The sequence below is a fragment of the Osmerus mordax genome, chromosome 3, assembly GCF_038355195.1.
Source record: "Osmerus mordax isolate fOsmMor3 chromosome 3, fOsmMor3.pri, whole genome shotgun sequence".
In the NCBI taxonomy this organism is placed as follows: Eukaryota; Metazoa; Chordata; class Actinopteri; order Osmeriformes; family Osmeridae; genus Osmerus; species Osmerus mordax.
The window spans coordinates 17,142,960-17,166,173 of NC_090052.1; the positions used below are offsets into that span (position 1 = coordinate 17,142,960).

General features: G+C 47.1%; 1 protein-coding gene across 1 annotated transcript in view; it reads right to left on the minus strand.

The window, feature by feature from the left end:
• Positions 1–7,293: 7,293 nt before the first annotated feature.
• gcgra (glucagon receptor a) overlaps positions 7,294–23,214 on the minus strand; it is a 29,334-nt gene continuing 13,413 nt past the window's right edge. The window contains 14 exon segments of the mRNA XM_067233030.1: positions 7,294–7,595; positions 7,597–7,773; positions 7,918–7,959; positions 8,999–9,143; positions 9,369–9,457; positions 10,670–10,739; positions 11,984–12,044; positions 12,144–12,303; positions 12,471–12,636; positions 12,851–12,957; positions 13,075–13,163; positions 13,254–13,361; positions 13,619–13,715; positions 14,682–14,830. Coding sequence (XP_067089131.1) covers positions 7,404–7,595; positions 7,597–7,773; positions 7,918–7,959; positions 8,999–9,143; positions 9,369–9,457; positions 10,670–10,739; positions 11,984–12,044; positions 12,144–12,303; positions 12,471–12,636; positions 12,851–12,957; positions 13,075–13,163; positions 13,254–13,361; positions 13,619–13,715; positions 14,682–14,729 — 1,551 coding nt within the window. The 5' untranslated portion in view covers positions 14,730–14,830 and the 3' untranslated portion in view covers positions 7,294–7,403.

Sequence of the window (23,214 nt, forward strand, 5' to 3'; positions counted from 1 at the left end):
GTGGTCAGTAATATCATTTAGTGGATGCACTTTTGTTGACAGCTAATTATAAGTTTTTACTTGAGGACATTTCACTGGGTGCTTCCCAGAATTAAGTAAAGTGGTTGAGGAATATAAACAAGTTCAACAACACAATCACACACAATAAGTTTTACATTGAGCTGCAGTATTTCATAGTTTTGTATCTCTGGATGCCGATATACTATGTGGGATGGTGGGTCTCCTCTAAGGTCTGACGGTATAAACATTGTACTGAAGTGTGTCGGTGGATGTTAGACTAGTGCAAGATAAAATCAATGGCAAAATATGTTCCTGTTGTAAAACATGAAAGGTACAGTAATTGTTAGGTATTTAAATGAGTGGGATCTTGTAAAGCGGCAATTTAAGGTTGTTTTACCAAAACAACATCAATGCTGATATGCACTTAGCATTGGAAAGCCCAACCTCCCCGACAAACAAAGTTTCATGTGGGAAATAAGTTGTACTGCTAAACTGGAGTATTGCTGTGCAGTTACATGGTAGTTAAAGGCAGGATAGGCAAGTTTTGAACCTAGCTATTTCAGCTTGAGATTGAAAGGATTCAAACAAAAATATCCCACCCTCTCCCTTCAAAGCCCCTCCTACTAAACACATGAATGTCCTGCCTGACTACTGCCAAGAGTCGGTCCGAATGCCATCCAATCATTAGTGCCGGTCCGACCTTAATGATTGGTCGTGTTTATAACAGTCCAGCGACGCCCACAGTAATCAGATTGATTTAATTTTACTGTCAAACATTTAGACTTATTGGTAGCTATCAGCAAGGCCAGATCTACCATATGGGCAATCTGGGCATGTGCCGAGGGGCCCTTGGGCATAGAGGGGCCCTCCGTGATGGGAAAATTGTATTTATATATTTTTTTGGCTACATAAAAACAGTGTACACAAGGCTTGCTTGGCCCTAGATCTTGATAGTTATCCAATCAGAATAAAATAAAAATTGTTTACAAAAAATGAAGTATGAGTGGGGGCGGGAGGGGGCACATGAGTTTCAGTGCCCAGGGGCCCTTTGGGGTACTAACCTGTCCTTGGCTATCAGGATGTGAAGTTTATTTCAGAAAATATGACAAAAAGTGCTTCTTAACATTACCTAACCTGCCTTTAATGTATCCTTATGAAAAGTGTTTCCCAATCAATGATTGTTGATTCATCGACATGTGAAGAGTGAATGTTGTGTCATGTTCGAGAATTATACTCATGTATTGTGTCAGTATCAACCATACTATATATTCTGTGGATTGTTGCTGTGGTTTGAAGATAGTCAAACCACAAAGCCTTAGATGTCTGCGCTTGCTTATTCTTTGTTCTTTGTTGGAATTGGGCATGGTGACTTTCTCACTGTTTTGTCTGTATGGCATATGGCAATATACATGTGACAATTAATATTATTCAATACAATGTGTTGTTTTTAAGTTGATGTCAATCTTACTATAATCAGAGAGAGAGAGAGAAAGAGAGAGCGAGAGGGAGAGGGAGATACAGATAACAGGTTTCAATACATACAGGGAGCTTGCACAAGCGAGATAACAATGACTTCTCGATCACTGCTAATGAGTGCTTAGATATTGACAGACTTCTCTTGTATAAACGGAAGACAGCTTGCCAGTGGCGGTTCTAGACAAATTTTACTGGGGGGGCCAAGGGGGGGCCAGTGTTTAATAAGAGGGGCACATTAAAAAACGGAAACAAATGATATTTAAACATTAAATACTTTAATTTTGCTTTGCATTAAAATCATACAAACGGCTCTGGCTCTCCCTCTTCCAGCTCCTCAGCTCTCTCAATACTTTGATATGTTTTTCTAACTTTTTTATTTACTAGGGCAAAAAATGCTGCAATGTCCCTTCCTCATTTCATGATGACTACTAGAAGAAGAAAAACGTGAAAAAAAAAGAAAAGCACTGGCCCCTGTAGGCCCCCGTGTAGAACCGCCCCTGCAGCTTGCTCTGACAAGACCACTGGCCCACAATCAGTCAGATACTTCTGCACCTCAGTCAAAGAGTTTAGAGTTAATCATGGAAGGGTTTTGGCAGCATTGGGAAAATGAATGTCTGGGCATTGTTCTGAGACCTTTAAGGTGCTGCTAACCAACTGACAGTTGAAAAGCTTCCAGCCTATTGTATACATTTTGAGGATGGGATCTTCTGAATGAGCTGTACTTTGTATTGTTTCAAATTTGAAGAATTTGAAGATTTATCTTGAAAACCTGCTTTTGAAAAAATGATCAGTGCACCCTTGACATGCAGTTTAAGCATAATTTCTAGTATTTTGTAAGTGATATAACACAACAGCTTACTTTCACATCAGTGTGACAACTACCTTACCTTCTTTTAAATGACAAATTCTTAAAAAACTTGATTTGGATAAAAAAAAAAAAACAACATAGGTCACCTCTAAAAGCAAAGAAAAACTATTAGAACTAAACCTTTAAGTAGAGTAAAAGGCACAATGACAACTGGCCCCAGACTATTTTCTTTCCAATGATACACACATAGTCCTTCATATTACACAAACATGATAGATTGTCATCATGTCAAATATTGTGGTTGGCCAAGTGAGATAGATCAGTGACTGTTGTATTACCACTGGAGTGTTGGATGAGGATTACAGGGGCAGCCAGCCAGACTGGCAGTGCCCAGTGCCCACAGTGAGCTATGTGGACAGACCTCATGGTGTGTGAAATGGCTCCAGCCTTGATATGGGACCAGGGGGACTCGCCATGCATGGGAATTTATTATCCTCTTTTGTTTACAGAGATTCATTGCAAAGCACAGCTGGGCAATCGTTTACTTCACCCTGTAGAGAGGCTACATACAGCACACATGTGTATTCTCTATGTACAGCACACCCATGGACACATACATTTATGTACACTCACACACACACTAACACACACACACACACACACACACACACTAAGTTTAACAGAAGTCGAACACATGAATGAATCTACAAAAAGGAGAGGACCAGGAATAGGAATAGTTTGCCTCTGGGCCTGCATTTCCATTAAATAGTCCTGTATTCTGCTGTTTTGTTCTCATTATTTCCGAGACCATGCGCTGACCTCTGGTACGATCCACACAAGATTTCAAATACCATCGGGCACATTCCCTGTACTTTAACTCATTAAATGATGGCAATGTTTTTATTTGTGTGTGGAATAGCAGTATCGCCAGCATCATGTAATATTATGATTTTTCAGGTTCGGATTCCTTTAAGGCCCATGTCAATCATGTTACTATTCTATGTAAATCAGAAAAACCCCTGAGGCCACTGTCACAAATCAAATCTGACTGCAAGGTGGCATTTAGTTTCACTGACATGTCTTTGACACCCGACATGTCGTATTGCAAATGTTAGTATTCATACACAGTCTTCACTGACACGTCTCCCCAGCGTCTGGTTCGCTCCTGCTGTTGGGCTTAATGGAGCCTGGGAAAGGGCCTATCACTGGGGAGTCAGAGGCACAGCAGGCCAATCACAGCCGCAGAGAGGGGACAAACTCACTGGCCGCACAGCCAATTAGATTCCTTTTGTCCACATCGGGACACAGCCGAGCTCAGCAACCTTAAAAGGACGCAAACATAAACATGGGATTAAGTCTTCCCATGTGTTGGATACAGTGGGGATTCTGGGTTGCCTCCTCGCATTCTCCGCACGGAGAGAGTCTTGGGAATTGACGGTCTGTTTATTTCATATTGATTTATTTCATGTTGATTTATCCTTTATGGTCATCATCACTTGGACAATTTGAAGCTGGAATAGGCATTCTCTATAAATAACTATTTGATACTTTGTCTTTAAGTTTACTCTACTTCGATCATCAAAAAAAAGGAATTGTCTGTGGTTTTAGAGACAGTAGTTCTGATTAGGGCTTCCCTCTCAGATGAGTGTTCAGGCGGCCTGACAGTCAAACAGCAGCTTGCTGCCGCTGTTGAACAGAACCGACAGTGAGGAACAGTGCTTTTTACCACCTGACCCTGGGGTCCAATCAATGCTCACCTTCCTCGAGCACAACCACTTAGCCTCACCCCACTACTGGAAGAAACACCTGCTTATATTGGGCTCCATTTTGTGACGATAACATTCTAACATTTTAAGAGTGTTTTCAGATGTTTTTAGTTTGAGGATTTACAGTTATAAAAAAGGCGATGAAAAGACAATCATGTCCCACACAGTAATTTAATTTTTTCCATCATCTGGACAAAATGTGCCCATGGAACACAAGAAACATAATGTATATACAACAAGGTAGCATTCTGCTCTCTGTCCATCTGTTGGTTTGTCACACAGGATATAGGCTTCAACAAGCTCTTATGAGGGAAGATGGAAACATGGAAACATGGGACAGAACTCACTGTGGGGAATACATTCAGACAGAACCACTGACCCAGAAAGGGGAGCAACCTAAGTCACAGCAGAATATAGACTTGTTTCAGCCAGAACAAGAACAAAGTTATTACTAAATATGACTGCATACTAAATGGAAAGCCATATCTACACATTACAAAATTATTTTCACTTAGTGGCACAATGATTGTAACAGAATTGCATTTATGCTATTTATAATGATTGTTCTCTAGAATGATATGTTCACTGCAATGTAAAACAAAACAATATATTGTCTTTTTTTTCACAGCTAGAAGGCATGGTGTCTGGTTATGATCTTCCACTCCATTAGGAACCAATCGTGGGTGTCTGTGTGTATGTATGTGTGTGTGTATTCACCAGAACCCCCCCCCCCCCCCCCCCCCCCCCCCCCACCTGCAATGTGTTTGGCATGTCACCTGGCTCGGATCTCTTTAACAACAGAGGTTAGACAGACAGCTGGCATCATCCAATCAACAGTTCACTCAGCATCCCCACTCTGATAGCGCGCGGGTGAAGCACGCTCCGAGATCCTCGGCGGAAGGCACAACTGCTCATTGTCCTCCTGCCTTGTTCAGGCATTGCTGCACACAATGTTAGATGCCGTATGTGATGTCATGCATGCAGGCTCTTTATGTGGCTGACATGCGATGGGGGGGGCCGACAGAGAATCAGATCACACTTTTTTTTACCGGAGCCTGTTGGCCCAGAGACTGTCCAGCTGGAGCCAATCAAATGGTTCAGTTTAGCACAGAAGAGAGGACTCTTGACTCCTATCAAATCACCACATTCCTGGAACCATATAGTCACCACTCCGGACAGACACACATATGTGTATTCATGCACACACACTCACACACACCCACATGCACATGTGCTCACATATACACACACAGGTACAACCCCCCCCCCCCCACCACCACCACCACCACCCACACACACACACATTATAGACATTATAGACATAGACAAATATCACAAATATGATCATGAACTAAATAAATCACTTGAATGTCAAAGTACACATATTTACATATTTACCATCATAAATTAACATGTGCAAATAGCCATACAAAGTCATATTGAGCAACACCGTCCATCATTTGGTAAAACAAATGATGCGTATTTTGTATGAGTATTCCCTTCTGTCGCAAATAACATCACACTTAATCAGATACACATTTTTCAATGACTACCACCTTGTGACGGTTCATGCTGCGTTTGACTTGGCAATCACGGGAACAATGTGCATATCACTACACCGGTTTGAGCCACAGCAGAAAACGGCTGAACGGATTCCATTTTTGTTCATCGAATCTGAGTTTGTTCTACACTGACCACTGGCCACCACTATTTCATCGGACAGAATCTAGCACACAACACTGACGTTATGTTATAGATTGAGTTTAAAGTTCACTTGACATGATGGCCTGATAAGGACTGGAGGGGCAGTCCAGTCACAACCAGGTCAGAGTCTCCGTGGAGGAGTTTGCCAGGGGGCATGTAACTACCGTCCACAGAAACCTGATATGACATGTTTCTCTGGGAGGCAAGAGCTGTCTGCCAATGAGTCACACCACTTAAGCTTATTACACTTGTACAATCTGTATGCATGATAGAAAGGCTATTTGAATCGTGACAAAAACAAGTTTTCCTTGAAGAGAGAAATGCTCTCGTGCGTCACAGTGATGGCTTCATATTTTACGCATGTATACCCTTAGAGTACAGGCCTGCCGAATGTGGATATTGGATGTATTATATACAACCTTGATATGAACGTACAGTTCCCTATATCAGTGTTCACCTTCATGGGCCCCAGGTGATGCTTTTTCAGTCGGTAAATGTAAACCCATGCTGTGTTTTTGTTTGGACCTGTGCAGCACAAGCGATTCTAAAAGATCTTGATACTAGTAATCGCCAAATGGATGGAGTCATTGCACCATGCACGTACTCTTTGTTTGATCGGACCTGGCCTCAGCACCACCCAGCTACCCTCTTCTGCTCGACAACACACGCCGATCACGTTGGCATCAGTTTGAATAATAATACAGTACATGCCCAAATTGATGCTTGTGGTCTTCGGTAGGTGTACTTACAGTAGCCAAAAAATCAAATAAAAACACACACGAAAGTCTCTGGAGAGGATGAACGTGTATGTGTGAATGATAAGACTTGATAACAGCTTGCTGGACCCCCCCCCCCCCCCCACTGCGCACGTCCTCCTGTGATACAAGCAGCTGCCAAGTTCCCATGGATCCTGGAGGAGTGTGTGTGTGTGTGGGGGGGGGGGGGAGGGGGGGGGACAGTGGTGCCTCCAAGATCAGGGTCAACCAAATGTTGCCTTTCAGTCTGGCCCACTTCATCAACAGGCAAAGGGGTCTGCCGTGACATATTGGCTCTCAAAGCATTCACTGTCTCTGTGATGGAAGTCATTTGGTCTGCTTGCTTGTGTACGGTAGGTTACATGTTCTCAATGTCCAGTTTGTCTTCTAGCCTCCAGTACCACACAACACCAAGTTAACACACGATATACAGCAGAAGCTAAAGCTACGACCCTGTTTTTTGTTTTTATTATTTACTTTATTTGAGGTTTGTCTTATTATTTTACATGGCATGTTTTGCTCTCGTTTTTTTTCTTCAGTCCAGCATATGCTCTACATGCAGCGGTCGGCCATGCTGTCCTTTTGACACCAGTGTCAGACTTATGCGACATAAAAGCCCGACAGGTGTCCAGCACGGAAGCAGCGATGTTTGTCCTCAGCATGGTTGTCCTCTCTGACAGCAGAGAGCGCTCCGTGTCACCGTCTCCCACTCACACTTGTCCCAGACCAAGACTATTCCCACAGACACACACTCTCCCTTCCACCGGCTCACACCGCCGGCTCCTCACCGCGGAGGGCCGGGGGGGCGAGCGAGGGAAGAACGAGGAGAAGGGGGACGGCTGGGTTTCCAAAGGGGATGACGTCTGCCTCGTCCGCTCTCTCCCCCCCCCAGCCTCAGAGGTGGCTCTCTGCGCTCTCCACAGGAGTCTCGTAACGCCGGACCTGGTCTGGCGGCGAGATGTCCTCGATCTGGGTGCCGCGGCCGATGGCGCCGTCGCGCGGCGGGGCGGCGGGGAACGGCCCGCTGCCCTTCCTGCGGCTCATGCCGTTGTGGCAGCTCACCACCAGCGTGTGTTTCTCCTCGGGGGGTGCAGGCCAGGCCGGAGGAGGCGGTGATGTCGGGGAGGTGGGGCAGTTGGGAGACGTTGGTCACCATGCTGCAGTTCTTGGTGTGAGAGGGCTGGCTGTAGGTGTGGCGGTACTCCTCCTCAATGTTCCTCCCCAGCTTCCAGCGTTTCCATTTCTTCTGGATCTCTGACTGCACCTGGGAGCCGAAAGGGTCGCACGGTGGACGGAGGGAGAAAAGGAGAGACGCAAAGGAGAAGAGTTGCTCAGTTAGACAGCTGTTCTCACGGGATGTGTTTGTTATGTCAGGAAACGGCCGGGGAGAACGGATACCCGCACGCACCTCTTTGTTGACGAAGCAGTACAAGATGGCCACCAGCAATCCCTGTTGAGACGTCAGATTGTGTTAATTTGGCACTTTTGTGTCTCACCATGTGTGTCATATACCCAAGCTCACCACAGGCAATTGGTACTTTCAGCCCAAATCGAATCTTTTCATCCATGTGTGTGGCCTTAGTGAGGTCATTAAAATGTGGCAGAGCGAGGCCTATCGCTTGAACTCACTCAACCATTCTCTTGCTCTCTCTTTCTCGACTTAGAGAGAGAGACGGAGTGAAACAAAGAGAGAAAGAGAGAGAGAGAGAGAGAGAGAGAGAGAGAGAGAGAGAGAGAGAGAGAGAGAGAGAACGGGGGGGGGGAAGAGAGAGAGCTCTCCATCTCTCTGTGTATCGTGGATGATTATCTTCATCAGGGTGATTCCTCTGATGATGTGGTAGAAGCCCGAGTCCTCGCATCTGCGTCCCTCCCCAGCGTGTCACATTTAGTTCATCACAGAGTGAGTCAGCAGCAGTTATAACGACAACCCCCCCCCCCCCCCACCCCCCACCCTCCGCCGCCACACACATCACAATAACATCCTGTGCTCCCGTATTGTTTTATCACACTATCTCGCACCCTTTCGAGACGCAGCAGAACAACTCGCTGAGCATGACAGTACTATCGCCTTCATTGTTGCCTCGCAAATAGCTCTCAGATGGCCCAAATCGCTAGACATTAGCGTAACTAGCATTAGCACAGATCTCAAAGATCCATTTGAGAGATTAACCCTTGTGTTATCTTCGGGTCATTCTGACCCATCAGTCATTGTGACCCACCGTCGTATTGTGACAACTTTACCGCATACAAAAACAAAGTGAAGCATTTTCTTTTAACCGTTGGGCTGTCTCAGACCCCCCACATTGCAAAGGTTAAAATAAATTTATTTTGATTTGTTTTTGTATTGGGTAAAATTGGGTAAACACAACGATGGTTCGTTATGAACTTTTGGGTCATGTGACCCGAATGCAGCACAAGGGTTAACACACGGCTATGAAGCTCATGGAGCAGTTGGAGGAAGGGTGCGTTATTTCCCCCACCAGTCTGACCTGGAAGGAGGTGAAGAAGAGGTCTATGAAGAGCTTGGTGAGGTGCAGGGTGATGGAGTCCTTCGTGGACTCGTCAGTGATGAAGACAAACACCACCAGGTGGATGCCGAGCAGGGGGATCAGGGTGAGAGTGGACTTGGCCAGCCTGGGACGGGAAGGAGAGAGAGAGAGAGAGAGAGAGAGAGAGAGAGAGAGAGAGAGAGAGAGAGAGAGAGAGAGAGAGAGAGAGAGAGAGAGAGAGAGAGAAATGGAAAGAGGGGGAGATTAGCAAGTGAAGGGGGGGCATCAGATCAAATGAGAAGAGCAACTGGGGGGGGGGGGGTCAGGCAACAGAGAATGTTCACTGACCAGGAAAGAGGGGATGACTCACCGAAATTTGTAGTCTGAGTATCTCATCTGGTGGGCTCTCAGTTTCGACACGAGGATTTTGATGATGTGCATGAAGATGAAGAAGTTTATCTGTTGAAAGGGGTTGAAAACATCCAATATGGATGAGTTTACCAGATATACACACAGAGAGGAAGGAACACACTAGAATATTCCAGGCATTTCCCTTCTTAAAACCCTAACACTTGCACGACAGGGCAGCGGAGGAGAGAACCAGACCCAAGTAAGTGGATTATTGTCTACCGGGATTCCATGTTTGAAAGAACGCTCTTTGGGGACTTTCTCCAACAGACAGCGACAGAAACTGCTTTATCCCGATGAAGACTGTGACCTGTTCGGAGACAAACGACTGGATAATCTGATGCTTGGTGTGAAAATGCGCTTGCTCATCGTTGGCTTCCAGCATTGCATATTGAAACGACTGGAGAGACGGCGAACCGCTCGGCCCCAGTCTTGTACCTGAGCCACCTCTCCTCCCTGTGAAAACCCAAACACAGGAATTCCTGCCGTGCACAGACCACTTAAAACAGGGCCGCGCATGGAAAATATTATTCCATCGGTGGGACAGACCGCACATGGCGGCCATGACAAATGAGCCTGTTGTATAAGCTCAAGAATGACCTTTAGTAACCGTGGCTACCACACTGTCAGCTCTGGTAGGAATGCTCGAGAAACACAGTCGAAAACCCCCCCAAATAATCAGTCAGTCTGAAGGACCCGTGCATGCCAGCTTCACTCGGCGCTCTGTACCAGGAGCGAGGGGCGCCTATAGGATTGAGTCCCTTTTACCCCTCATGTATAATAGAGGTCTCTTGAATATTGTAGAGTGTGTGGCTGTGAATGTCAGCCAAAGTGCCACATGTGAATGTGTGGCTGGTTGAACGGTGAAAGGTGGGAACGGGTTCCACACTGTCAACCCACACAAACTAACATGACCTGCCCTGGTCTTGAGTGTTGAAGAAATAAACAACATCACTTATTCACTAAATGTGTCACAACGGACGATCGCCGTCGTCATTATCCTTGCGTCATCCTCTGGGGCGGAGGGAGGGGAGGGAGGGAGGGATGGAGGGATGGAGGGATGGAGGGATGGAGGGAGGGAGGGAGGGAGGGATGGAGGGATGGAGGGAGGGAGGGAGTGATGGAGGGATGGAGGGAGGGAGGGAGGCAGGGAGGGAGGGAGGGACAGAAAGAGACAGAGAGAGAGGCAGAGTGAGAGAGAGGTGAACAGACACAGAGAGGGAGAGCATAGACAGAAAGACAGAGAAGCAGTGTAATTCTTACCACAACCGCCAGCAGGATAGGAGAGCGTATGATCCACCAGTATTGCATGTTGCTGTTAAGCTCCCAGCATCTATGAGTAACACAGAGCAAGATATAGTGAGGACCATGAGAGGAGAGAGGCCCAAGGCCGCTTCATGAAAAAAGATGACCCTCACACAAATACTGTGCAGACACACACCCGTGTGAAGATACACATGCCTTTACACACAAACACACACTCTCTCTCTTTTTCTTTCTCTCGCTCACACACGCACAGTCGAGGCTGCACCTTCCCCCACTGATTTGTTGGGCCTAGCGAGGTCTGTGTAAATGTCAAAATGCAAGTCAGAGAGTCTTAGGCCACCTCCTGGGGGTGTGAAATGTTGAACCTCCAAACCGCCGAGACAAAGACCATGCTTTGCCTAGAGTTCAGGAAGGTTTTCCTTCTTTTCTACATTGTTGTGAGGCCTAGGTGGCAGGCTTCATCTTTCTCCTCACTGAAGGAACATTCAGGGGATACCGAAGCACTGAAAGCCCTAACAAGGATGTTTTTTCGCCAGGGGAAGATATCACATACACGTGAGCACACTCACATAGGCAGACAAGCGGTTAGAGACACATGCACGCACACACGTAAACAAGCAGTTGGGCACGCATGCATGAGCATGCACGCGCAGACTCATGCAAGCACTCGGTCCAGACTTTTGTGTTCATGGTGTTCATGTAACCAGACGTTGAGGTTTCAAGACAAGACAATAGCAGTCTTCTCTTAGCTTTAGTATAGCAGTCTACTGGCACATTAAACCAAGTCAAGACCATTTTTCACGTTTGGCCTTTCCCTCAAAGAAGAACTGCAGTCAGCTTCCAAATGGTTGGATTTGAGTAATCGCTGTAATTCATCTATGAACTTCCAAACAACTATAGCCTTCCCACAGTGCAGTTTAAAACTGATTTACCCTGAGGTGAAAATGAGTCGCTTGACCAGTCTTAGTAAGATCCCTATGATATTACATTACGATCAACGACACTTATCTAAAGGTTAATGTGCATTACTTCCCTGAAATGCTCGGCTTCCATACTGAGCAGTGAGAAAACGGAGGGAGAAAGAGAGGCGGAGCGAGAGAGAAAAAGAGAAAGAGAGAGAGAGAGAGAGAGAGAGAGAGAGAGAGGGAGAAAGAGAGAGGGGTAGAAATTGAGAGAGAGAGATAGAGAGAGAGATAGAGAGAGAGAGAGAGGAAGAGCGAGATAGAAAGTGAGAGAGAAATAGAGATGGAAGGGTAAAAGGAAAGGGGGGCTAAGCACACCAAGGTTGGAGATAGTAAACTAAGAACTTACACTTCGTTTTCATACAAGTATTTCACTATGACCCAGGGCACCAGGAATAACAGAGGAGCACCTGTTGAAAAAAATGGATCAAAATCAGAATACACACACACTCAACCCCCCCCCCCCCCCCCCCCCCAACACACATACAAGCACACACACACAGCCTCACCCCAGCCAATGCACAGGTAGATGTTGAAGTAGTTCCTCTCAGTAAAGACAGCAATGACAAGGAGGTTATGGAGGTAGATTCCTTCCACCAGCAGCCAATAGCAGTTGGCCATGATGCTGTACTGCATCATTACCACAGCGATGCGACAGCCAACCACCGTCTACAACACACAAACAGGAAGAGACTTCTGTCTATTAAAATACCTGTGGAACACAACTGCTTTCTCCATATGGAATTCAAAATGTGCCGGGGGGGGGGGGGGGGGGGGGGGGTTGCGTAAAGTTGTGAAGTAGTGTTTCTTTGAATGGAAGAGGAGGAGGAGCAAACCTCGTTGTTGACGAGCCTCTCCACCTCCGAGTCAGGGGAGAAGTCCTGGCCGATGTTGAGAGGAGAGGGCTCCAGCAGGGCGTCTTTGATGAGGATGGACAGACCTCGCAGGATGAAAGAGGCAAACAGGTTCATGTGGATGTTGTTCCTCATGCAATGTAACTTCCTGGGAACAACGAGGAAAGGGAGGAGGTCACAAGAGGCGGGACTGAAGTGTCCGGCGTCAAAAGCGCTGCTGTTTTGAAAGTCCCTGAGGTGTCAGAAACCTTGGATCAGGGTCATTCCTTCCTTGCTCTCACTCATTCACTCTCTCTCCCCCCCATTCTCACTCTCTCTCTCTCCTTTCCTCCCTCTCCCTCTCTCTTTCTCATGGGTTTTACCTGAAGGATATCAGGATACCCAGTGCAAGTACCAGAGCTGCCAGGGATAAAGAATACCCCACAGTGTACATGGTCCGAAACTTCCTGAGGATCTTCCCATAGTCGTTCTGCAGAATCACAGAAACACACACACACACAGATTAACAGATGGGGGTGTATTCCATCATGTATTGAAGGCCAGGATCACACAGTTCACAGCGTAATCTCCCTCTGACCTTACTCACATGTTCAATCTCGTCGCACTCGCTTGTGTTCCTCCGAGTCACCCACTGACCTTCTGCATCACACTCTTTGTACACGGAGCCATGCTGGACTGGAACACACACGAAGGCACCGTTTCAGGGCGTGTGGGCGCGGAGGAAGAGGGTGCCTGTTCTGGCTGCGTGCAGCGGGAGGTACTTACCTGTGGTGTACCAGGGCAGGAAGAAGGGACAAGGCACGCGCACAGTGGTGTTGGGCTGTCCATCAGGCCAGCAGACGTACATGTCAAAGGTTCTGTTGCACACCACTCCTGTGGGGGGAGGGGAGGGGGGTGTCAATGACAGCCAATCAGATAAACACAGACCGATCCCTTGCCGCCACCCCCCCCCCCCCCTTCCCCCTCCTCTCAAAAATCTAACCGCCCAGTAAATGACCTCCCGGGTTCATGTGCCCCCAGGATGTCCAAATCCCCCACTCCCCACACATACACACACACACAAACAAACAAAAACACACTCCTGCCAGTCTGTTCGCTGAAGTGAAGCTAGAGCTGGCTGGCCAACTCACCACTGGGCAGGGGCTCTCTGCTAAAATTGCGGCTGCACTCCTCCTTATACATGATCCATTTGGTCACCACCAGCTTCAGAGGCTTGGCAGGGGACGCCTGAGGGGACAGAGAGAGGACAAACGCAGCAGGTGCTGCATGTGTGATAAACTCTACTCTCTTTCTCATGTTAGCGTCTTCATCAAGCACATTTACATTTAGTCACTTTTATTAAGTCGCTCTTATCCAGAGCGACTTACAGTAAGTACAGGGACATTCCCCTAAGGCAAGCAGGGTGAAGTGCCTTGCCCAAGGACACAACGTCAGTTGGCATGACCGGGAATCAAACTGGCAACCTTCGGATTACTAGCCCGATTCCCTCACCGCTCAGCCACCTGACTGCCTGAGTAGCCTCGGGTCAAGTCAAGGGAGCCAGTCATGGGATCTTTCCTATGGCTGCACATGAGAAGTTAACAGATGTTTTGGCACATGTGGTCGATCGCATCAATTTATTGTTGTATGCTTCCCACGGCTGTATAACTCTGTGTGTTTTAAGAGGTGAGATGTGTTCGGTGTGTTTAGCAGTGACGGTCAGTGTTATGGTCTCCTTTCAACACGTCTTCAACACGTTCCACTTCGATGGTCCATTTCATCACTTGGTTTTTAAACACGGGGGGGGGGGGGGGGTGCAGAGAGAGCATGTTTAGGCTGCCAAACAGTGGCTCTTCTCAGGGGATTCAGTCCCGCCCTGTAAACAGCAGTGATGAAGTGTTGCTACCAGGGGGACTGGTGTACCAGGGGTCTGTAACTCTTTGTCTCAGAGGGCTTCCTACTGTACCCACCATGTGTGTGTGTGTGTTTGTGTTACTAATGTACACTCTAACTGCGCGTTAGAGAGTCTATGTGCGTGCGTGTGCGTGTGCTTGCAGTGTATCTTGTGTCAGAGTGTTTGTCTCTGTGTAGGTGTGTGTGTTTGTACGGTACCCTCTATGAGAGTGTGTGTTTGTGTGTGTTTGTGTGTGTGTGTGTGTTTGTTTGGGAGCCTCTATGAGCATGTGTGTTTGTGTGTGTGTGCACAGTCCTCACCGGGATGCTGGAGGTGAGCAGGGTCAGAAGAAGGAACGCCCGTGACATCCCTTAGTCCTGCAGTCGAGGCTGAGAGGGAGGGGGGGGCTGAGGGGTGAGGGGGGGGGGTTCACCTCATATGGTGGCTTCACCTAGGCACACCACACTACCTGGATGACACAGAGAGACACATGAGGCAGGGCTTAGAACATACACACAGACACACACACACACACACACCTACACACACACACTGTTGACCACAACCAACTCCAATCTCTTCCAAACCAGCACATACTGCACAACAAAGGAAATAACAGGAAGAGGAACATGTTGACATTCAGCCTACACATGAACACAGCCAACACATGAACAGCTGTGTTCCATGGAACATTCTCCAGGACTCCTCCACTGGATCCACTGTGGACCATTGTGTTCACCCATCCGAAAGCACTCAGCTTTTGTTTACTCTCAGCTGCCTGCCTCCAAGCCCCCCCCCACCAGCTCCCCTTCATGCCTGCCTCGCTAGTCCTAATTAGAGAAGCTCTGAACTGATTGAGGGAGGACGCTATCGACCACACAGGACAGAACAGACTGCTGGGAAGGCCTGCGGAGGTCAAGAACCTCAGGGAAATCCAGTCCCATCAGACATGCAGACCGTTTAGAGAACATTCCATCACAGACACGTCTGGCTGATGTCCATGTAAGGCTCAGTATAGTACGTGTGTGTATGTGTGTGCGCGAGGGCCAGACACCGTTTGTTTTGGTTTGATCTCTGGCAGAACAAGTCCGTCACTCACCTGCTTTGCGATCCACATGCCACTACCCCCCCTCCCCCCACCACCCCCCCTCCCCCCACCACCCCTCCCTCAGAGCTTCAGTTGAAGTTGGAGAACGGAACGAAATCTGAAACGTTTCTGCAAAAAACACCTTTACCATGGAAACATTTTTGGCTAAAACGTTTCAAATTCCATTCTGTTCCAATCTCTTGGCAGGGCGTTAACGGTCAGGGCGAGGGAGAGCGTGTGTTAGGGTGTTGCTCTCTGGTGGTATGAGCTCAGCAGACAGGAGAACACAGCCATAGCACAGATGTACGTTGTTAGGGAAGCTCAAAACAGACAGCTGGCATCCCTACTTCCTGTCCCTCCATGGCAAGGTTCTGGTGAAGGGGCTAGCCACAACATCATAGTAGGGCACAGGTTCACCTCATAAAAACTACAGTCACTCCACCCATCATGACATAGGTCTCCAAACACAGACCAGGCCTCACATGACAGGACCGTTCATCGGAGGGGTGGAGCATTTCCTTGCGGATCAAAAGGTTGCAGGTTCATTGTAGGTCGCTTTTAAAACAATTATATCAGAGCTACTGAGCTAAAGAGCTGGCCCGAAATTACCCTGTCACTCATGACAGGATACAGTTAGCTGGCTTTACTCAAGGACCTCAGGGCGAAGGGACACCTCAGTCAACATAGCCATGGTGACTGGCCAATGACGTCCTGACTGGTAGATCACCATGGCACAAGTCATGTCAACTCGAGTCAGGACCTGTCAATCATCTGGCTACAAGGATTTCTATATAAAGCACAGAATGAGCAACGATCATATTTAAGCACTGGAGTCCTAAGTAGACCCATCTAAGGATATAGGTTTGGAGGTGAAAAATAAACTGTCGAACCCTATGTGCCAAAACTCCCCCTGCTCTGCCATTAACTATGAATTGCGACTCTTCAATGGTCTTTGGTGGTGACCTTGGTAAGGACATCGCCTTAGGTGAGCTGTCTGGGGATTCCTAAAGACAGAAATGCAGGCCAGACGTCCACAGAACAGAAGGAGAACTGTCCTCACTTTCACCTGTGCGAGTGTGTCATGAGCAGACCTGAGGCTCAAACCCAGTCCTGTTTACACACCAGTACTAACAAGATGAGACACAACATACGCCTGCAGGACTCTGATCACCATAAAACATCAACTCTGATTTGATTTGAAGGTATAGCTGTAGAATGAAACACTCAGCACAATTTAATCATATGGTTAATGACACTCTACAGTGATGCAGTCTACCCCAGTTAATTACTATTAACATAATCCAATCTATCCCAGTCATGTACTGCCCTGTATACTTTAACCAGTGGGTGACCTGTTACATGGTTAATGAATTCGAATTAGTTCCTCAATTATTTGTAAGAACTCAAGCAATTCACTTCAGAAGGCATTCAGCGCAACTGCCAATCGGAAACAGTTTCATCCCACGATTATATGCCCAGTTATAGCCCACGACCACAACATTTCCATCCATGGTAGCTGGAGCTTCCTAGTGCTTACCAGAGAGGAGAGGCAGAGCACCTTCTGCAGACATGCTGGCTCTGAGCGTGGCTCCAAGTGGCGTGAGAGGCTGGCAGGGTGGAAAGCACATGGTCTTGGCTCACCAACTGCATGGCCAGAAAACGTCATCACCTCATAAAGGGTTCCCCCATTTCATTATCTCTCTCTCTCTCCCCCTCGGTGTCGCCTGTTCTCTCACCTTGTTTTTCTCACGTTCTTTCTCTCTATCTCTTTCTGTTTCACTCCCTCTCTTTCTCTCTTTGCCACACGCACACGAGCAAACTCTTTTACTAACACATTACCCTACTTACTGTGAGTTTTGCCACGAAGCACAAGTAGGTGCAATGATTAACCAGACGCCACTCCATGAGACCTCATGACAGCGGTAGAGAGAGAGAAAGCTAGATAGACAGAGTAAGACACGTTAAAAAGGAGAGAGAGGGAGAGACCCAGGGGCCCAGGGGTATGGACATGGGGAGGTGACATCAGGGGTGGTGACTGACCATTCATTAACCAGGACCACTGGTCAAGGTCTGACATTATGCAACCAATACAGAGAAAAACAGCCAGTCCAAATCTCATAAGCGGCAGCAATCTGACTGCACAGCTTCTGCCTGTGTAGCCACTACTAGATTTAGCGGGCAGGTTTCGAGAGAGACGTCATTCTGTAAACATAATTATTCAGTTTGAGCATAAATGCCTTGGGTTCTTTCAAATATATTCAGGGCTACCACAATGCCACTCATTATCAGACTTTGATTTGCAGCACCCCCCCCCACACACACACACACACCCCACTCCCCATTAAATGCTTGGTACAGGACAAAATCAGTCCTGGCCCTTAATAACACAACGACTAAATTGTGATATTCTCATCCCGGAGGTGTGTAACACATTAAACTGTGGGTTGTAGCTAATCTCCTAACACTAGCTAACATGGCGGAAGCCAAAATTAGCCCCCGTTGCTTATTAGCAGTCATGGAGGACGGCAAACAACACCTCCAGACTGCAGGTCCCGGGGGCTCTCCATCTGCACTTAGCTTCCCCAAACATGTCAACATCTTTAATTACATCAAGGGCTCAAATGGCGAAAACAAGCCAATCTGGGAATGGACGCTCGTGTTGTTATCCTACAGAGAGCAGGGAGTAAACAACTCGTGCTGGACCAGGGTGAGGGTCTAGCTGATGTGGAAGGGCCTGAGGACTCGCTGTGGTAGGGGGAGACCTCGTCGACAGCACAAAATAGGCCTTATTAGCCCAGTGCAGCTTCACACCTCAGAAAACATTAATTCCACTCCAGCTGAGTTCCAATGGCCAGTGTAATTGCCATAATCCACATTACTGTGAAGGCACTGAGGTGGACATGTGTATGTGAGAAATTCACATGGACCAGGCATGAGATAGCAGGGAGCATATGTTGCTAAGGCATTGATTATTTTGTGTGTTTTGAATGCCTTTGATGGTAATAATGAGAGGACTATTCTCGGTATAGCTATGTCATGCCCCTTTCAGACACTTGTCTCAAAATAGCCAGATATTCATTGGAGCAGAAACTATTCTCAAAAGCGTGCAGCACATGATAATTGCCTCTATTTGTCAGGCACAAAACACCATGCAACACAGTGGTCAAGTATGTTCAGTGGGCCCAGTACAATAGCCATTGAAAACATGTTTTTTGGAGGATGCTCATATTTGATTTGATTACTGTGTGTGTGTGTGTGTGTAAGGGTGGGGTTAGGGTTAGAGAAATTCTGTGAGAACAAAGGAAGCTTTACATTTGTGTTGAATAACCACAGTATTTCTCATCTAGTTCTAGAGTCCAGCTGCTCACATGACCCTCCTCTCATACAGTGAGCACGGCTAAGCAAAACAAGTTTCACAGTCATACAGATTCAGAACTCGGATTACTAGAATATGCTTGGGATGAATTAAACAAATGAGAGCAGTCACAGCCTTAATCTTCCTCGATTTATTATCATCCATGTATGAAAGATCCAGTGAACCCTAAAACCAAATCGAAAATAATAAAGGTAGCCAAGCTCAGAGATTTCAAGATTGTTTGTCCCCACACTCTGAGTCGGACTTTAGGAGATAAGTACTGAACCGATCAACGCCGTAAGTCGGTTTACCAGGAGTTCAGTCCACTAAGTCTCTTCCAGTGTTCTCCCCTCTCCGTATCCCAGGCTGCAAAAGCCATCTAAATCTGTGTCTGATAACACTGTCGCTGGGGATAGCTGGCTGGGGATGGCAGCGAGGAGAGGACAGGGGCAGGAATTCGGGCCATTCACCCGGCGGGCTTCTGTGGACGTGACAGTGAGAGGCACTGCTGCATGAGTGGTCGCCCGTGCAATAAGAGGGTGAAGCAGAGTTCAGGGGCTTCGCAGTCCCCGGCTCCGGCTCGTTCTCCGGATTCGTCAGGCGGGCAGATGGGAAATGGTTCCTGACTGGATGTCAGACGTGGCGGGCCGCGCTGGTCTGCCAGATACCTCTCCATGATGATTCTCCACAAGTCTCAATGACATTTGCGACTGTGACTTGACGTTTGACTGCAGGAGACTCTCTCTCGTTGTCTGTTGGACAGTTGACCAAACACATGCATCCTGGCAGTGAGCCAGAATGTTCACTTCCCCCAAGGTTTCCCAGTGTATCTGCTATCTGTATCTCCAATAGTTTATCTCTTTCAGCTTTTACCTTCCCTCCATCATAGAGGAATATCAACAAATGTCAAGCTGGTAAAGACTCTGAAATGTACTATAACTTCATGCTATTTCCCCCTTCAGGGATTCTGATCTTACCACCATCTTTGGAAGATGCCACTACTGATGTTGGAACCGAAGCTGTTGAATTGCTACCCTGCAGCAAATGTTCCTCGCTGCAACTGATTGGTCCGCTCACCTGTAAATCAGCGGGTAATCAAACGGCTTCAATCAAACTCTCAAACTAGTGATTTTTCTCCCTTTGACACCAGCTGTTTTACATTATTGCACGCAGTACATACATTGGGGTTTCAATAAATGTGTTTGAAATAGACCACCCCCTCAGATAATTTAGAAGGAAAATGATGAGAAACTAAGTGGTCCCTCGGGGTCTTATTGAATTGAATTAACAATGAGAGCCTGTGTGTTTCAGACTTGGGTCTGTCCTGGTGGCTATGTGTGTGTGTGTCTGTGCACGCACGTGTTTGCGTGTCCGTGTGGACACGGGTATCTGAGTGTGCGTGTGTGTGTGTGTTTACATGCGCATGTGTGCATCAGTGTGCGTGGTCATGTGCCTGTTACCCATCAATCGCTACCAGCATCAGAGGCGTTGGTTTGTATCACGGACCCTGATGATATCGTAAAGTGCTGGTGCAGTGATGACTGATGGGGTTGTGAGCCTCCCAGTCGGTGATGAACTCGATGTCACCGCTGATAACTCATTCAGCGCTCCCATGCCCTTGGTCTCTACATGACCCAGAGGAGACACACCATCTCACTCTCTCTTCTCTGCCCACAGACAGACACTGACCTGGTAGGGCTTAATGCTGGGGTTAGCATATGCTGAGCTCAATCATCCACTCGTCATCTCAACAACCGTGCCTCTGATCCTGCATTCGAAATGTATCGACGTGAAGACAGCGTTTCAAATAACCCAGGGTACGAATAGAAATATTTATGAGGTCCTTACCCAGCACAGAGTATCGGGAACTTTTATTTTGAAACAAAAAGTTGGTGACGTTCCGAGAGATGAGAGCATGGAAATCATGAGCACGTAAAGCCTAACTGTTTCCCAACTCTTTCCCAACCGAACACCATCGTACTGTAAGCTGCAGAGCCATGCCTGCACGGTGCACAGGAGAGAGTGACGTTCCCCCGAAAATCTGAGTGATGAGTGGGACCAGGTTTCCAGAGGAGGGTTCAATACAGAAACACCGAATTTGGGATTGAACCAGAGCAGTTCTGCCTGTTGCCAGCATCCTGAAGCCTGTCACCTTTCATGCAAGTCTTGCGTTCCTCCCTCCTCTCCTCCACTCAGGTCCAGCCTTCCTCCTCTCATCCCACCATGATGGGAGGAAACTTAATGAGTCACTGACTGTCTGAGGTCGACTTGCCAGGGCTGTCTGATTAATCATTAGCCACCTTCCAGGTTCGTCTCTGGAGCCATGTATTCTAGGACCATGCTCTTCTGTTTAGACCAGATGTCATGTACTTGATTTTCCTACTGAAGTCTGTATTCTAAAAATGACCTCAGCCTTATATTACAGGTACGACAAGCTTTCCTTGTTTAAAGGTTGGAGTTCAGGGTAAAATAAGTCTCAACACTAAGTCAAGAGACTTTGTGAAGTGAGTTTAATTGCAGAAGAGTCAGTGGAAAAGATTCAACTCCTTGGCGCCAAGGAGCACTCCAACAGTATTGTCAGTGGGCCAACTTTAAGATAGTATGTTATTTATGACTATCAGAGCGCATCCGTTCTGTAAAACCATCTCAAATCTACTTTAAACAGGGACTGTGCTGAATAATTTACGCTAATTTCACTCCCTTTAATTTGATCAAAAATGTATCTCTGGTTCCATTACCATATCTCCAGCAGATTACAGTTCTTTTCATCTGAGGCAGCCAGAAATGCTGGCTCAGCAGGGATACGGCATTTACAGAACCCAATTAAAATTACGCACAACTTCCCATTCTTGTTTAACAACCCAAATGTGTGTTTTAGTGGGACATCTTCACTTCCTATGTGTGTGGGTTTCTTTCTCTCTCTCCCCCCCCCCCCGCCTCTCTCTCTCCCCCCTCTCTCTCGCTGTCTCTCTCCCTGGCGTGATGAGTGAGTGTTCGTGGGCTAGAGGATGCAACGTTGCCTCGAGGTGTGCTTTGAAACTTCAATCCTTACGAACTTGCTGCAGTGGACATTTTTAGACACGGAGCAGCAGGAAGAAAGCACGGGAAAGGACGAGCAGCATGTGGATCGCCGTGTCAACAGGAGCGTAAATGGCGGTTGCGAGCTCACCGGGGACTCTTACATTTACATTTATTCATTTAGCAGACGCTTTTATCCAAAGCGACTTCCAAGAGAGAGCTTTACAAAGTGCATAGGTCACTGATCATAACAACAAGATAGCCACAAAACATTGCGAGTAGCCAAAACATGAAGCACACATTGTGAACAACCAAAGTAAGTGCCAAAGGGAAGAACCATAAGAGCATGTAGTTAAACAAGTTACAATTAAACAACATGAACCGCTATACGTGCAAGTGTACCTGTGGAAAAAACAAGCAACAATAATAAAAACAATATATCACAGCGAGTACAAAAAAATTAAAACAGTTACCACTAACCACAAGAGCAACAAGTCTCTGAGAAAGAGTCATTGTGATCCTTGAGGAAACTAACATCGGGTCAAGCGAACCATTCCTAAGTACCGTTGTGCTCCCGGCACTGACTCTTGACACAGTGGGAGACAGGACATTACACAGTGTGACTCATGGATTTGGGCAGACACAGCTGCTGGGACGCGGAGGTGAACTGCTCCAGGGCTCGTTGCCGTTGGTTGGAAGCGTGTTGAGTCATATTGAGAGGGGTGTGAGGTGGAGGCCGAAAAAACGAAAAAGGGACTTGAAACGCTTCGCTCGAAGCTCAACAGTATGATGCTTCAGAAGTTGAGAGTCTCCGTGTGTTTGAGTGGCCAAGCACTTTGACATAGATTTTTATTTATTTATAGTCCTGTTTAGACACCGGGGGCTGTCGTGAGGAAGCAGTGGGGCTCTATATATGTTATATAATTATGATGATTATTTACCTGTGTATGGAATGGATTCATTTCGACTGAGTGGGAGACTGGTGTTGACTGTACATCCGCTCATGCACTCTTACACAGGCTGTTGTGAGGGCACACTAGCGTCACTTCCCTAGCAGCAGATGCTCAGTGTGTGTGTGTGCGTGCATGTGTGTGTGTGTGTGCGTGCGCGTGGGTCTCAGTTTTAACGTGAACTGTGAATCCACAGCTGGGCACGCTGGTAGTATTAGGTTATTAGCTGGCAGCTGTCTATCCCACTTTTGAAACACATTTCGTGCCTGTCGTTGAGCTCCGAACTTCAAATCATTCACAAGGTTATTTACAGCTCTGATTAGTTTGACTGATATGACTCAGCCTTGCAGTATTCATAAAATTGTATGCAGGAAATATCCCTAATCCTTTAAGTGCTATGGAGTAGATGGAGTTGTCCATCCACCTCTGTCCTCCCTTTAACC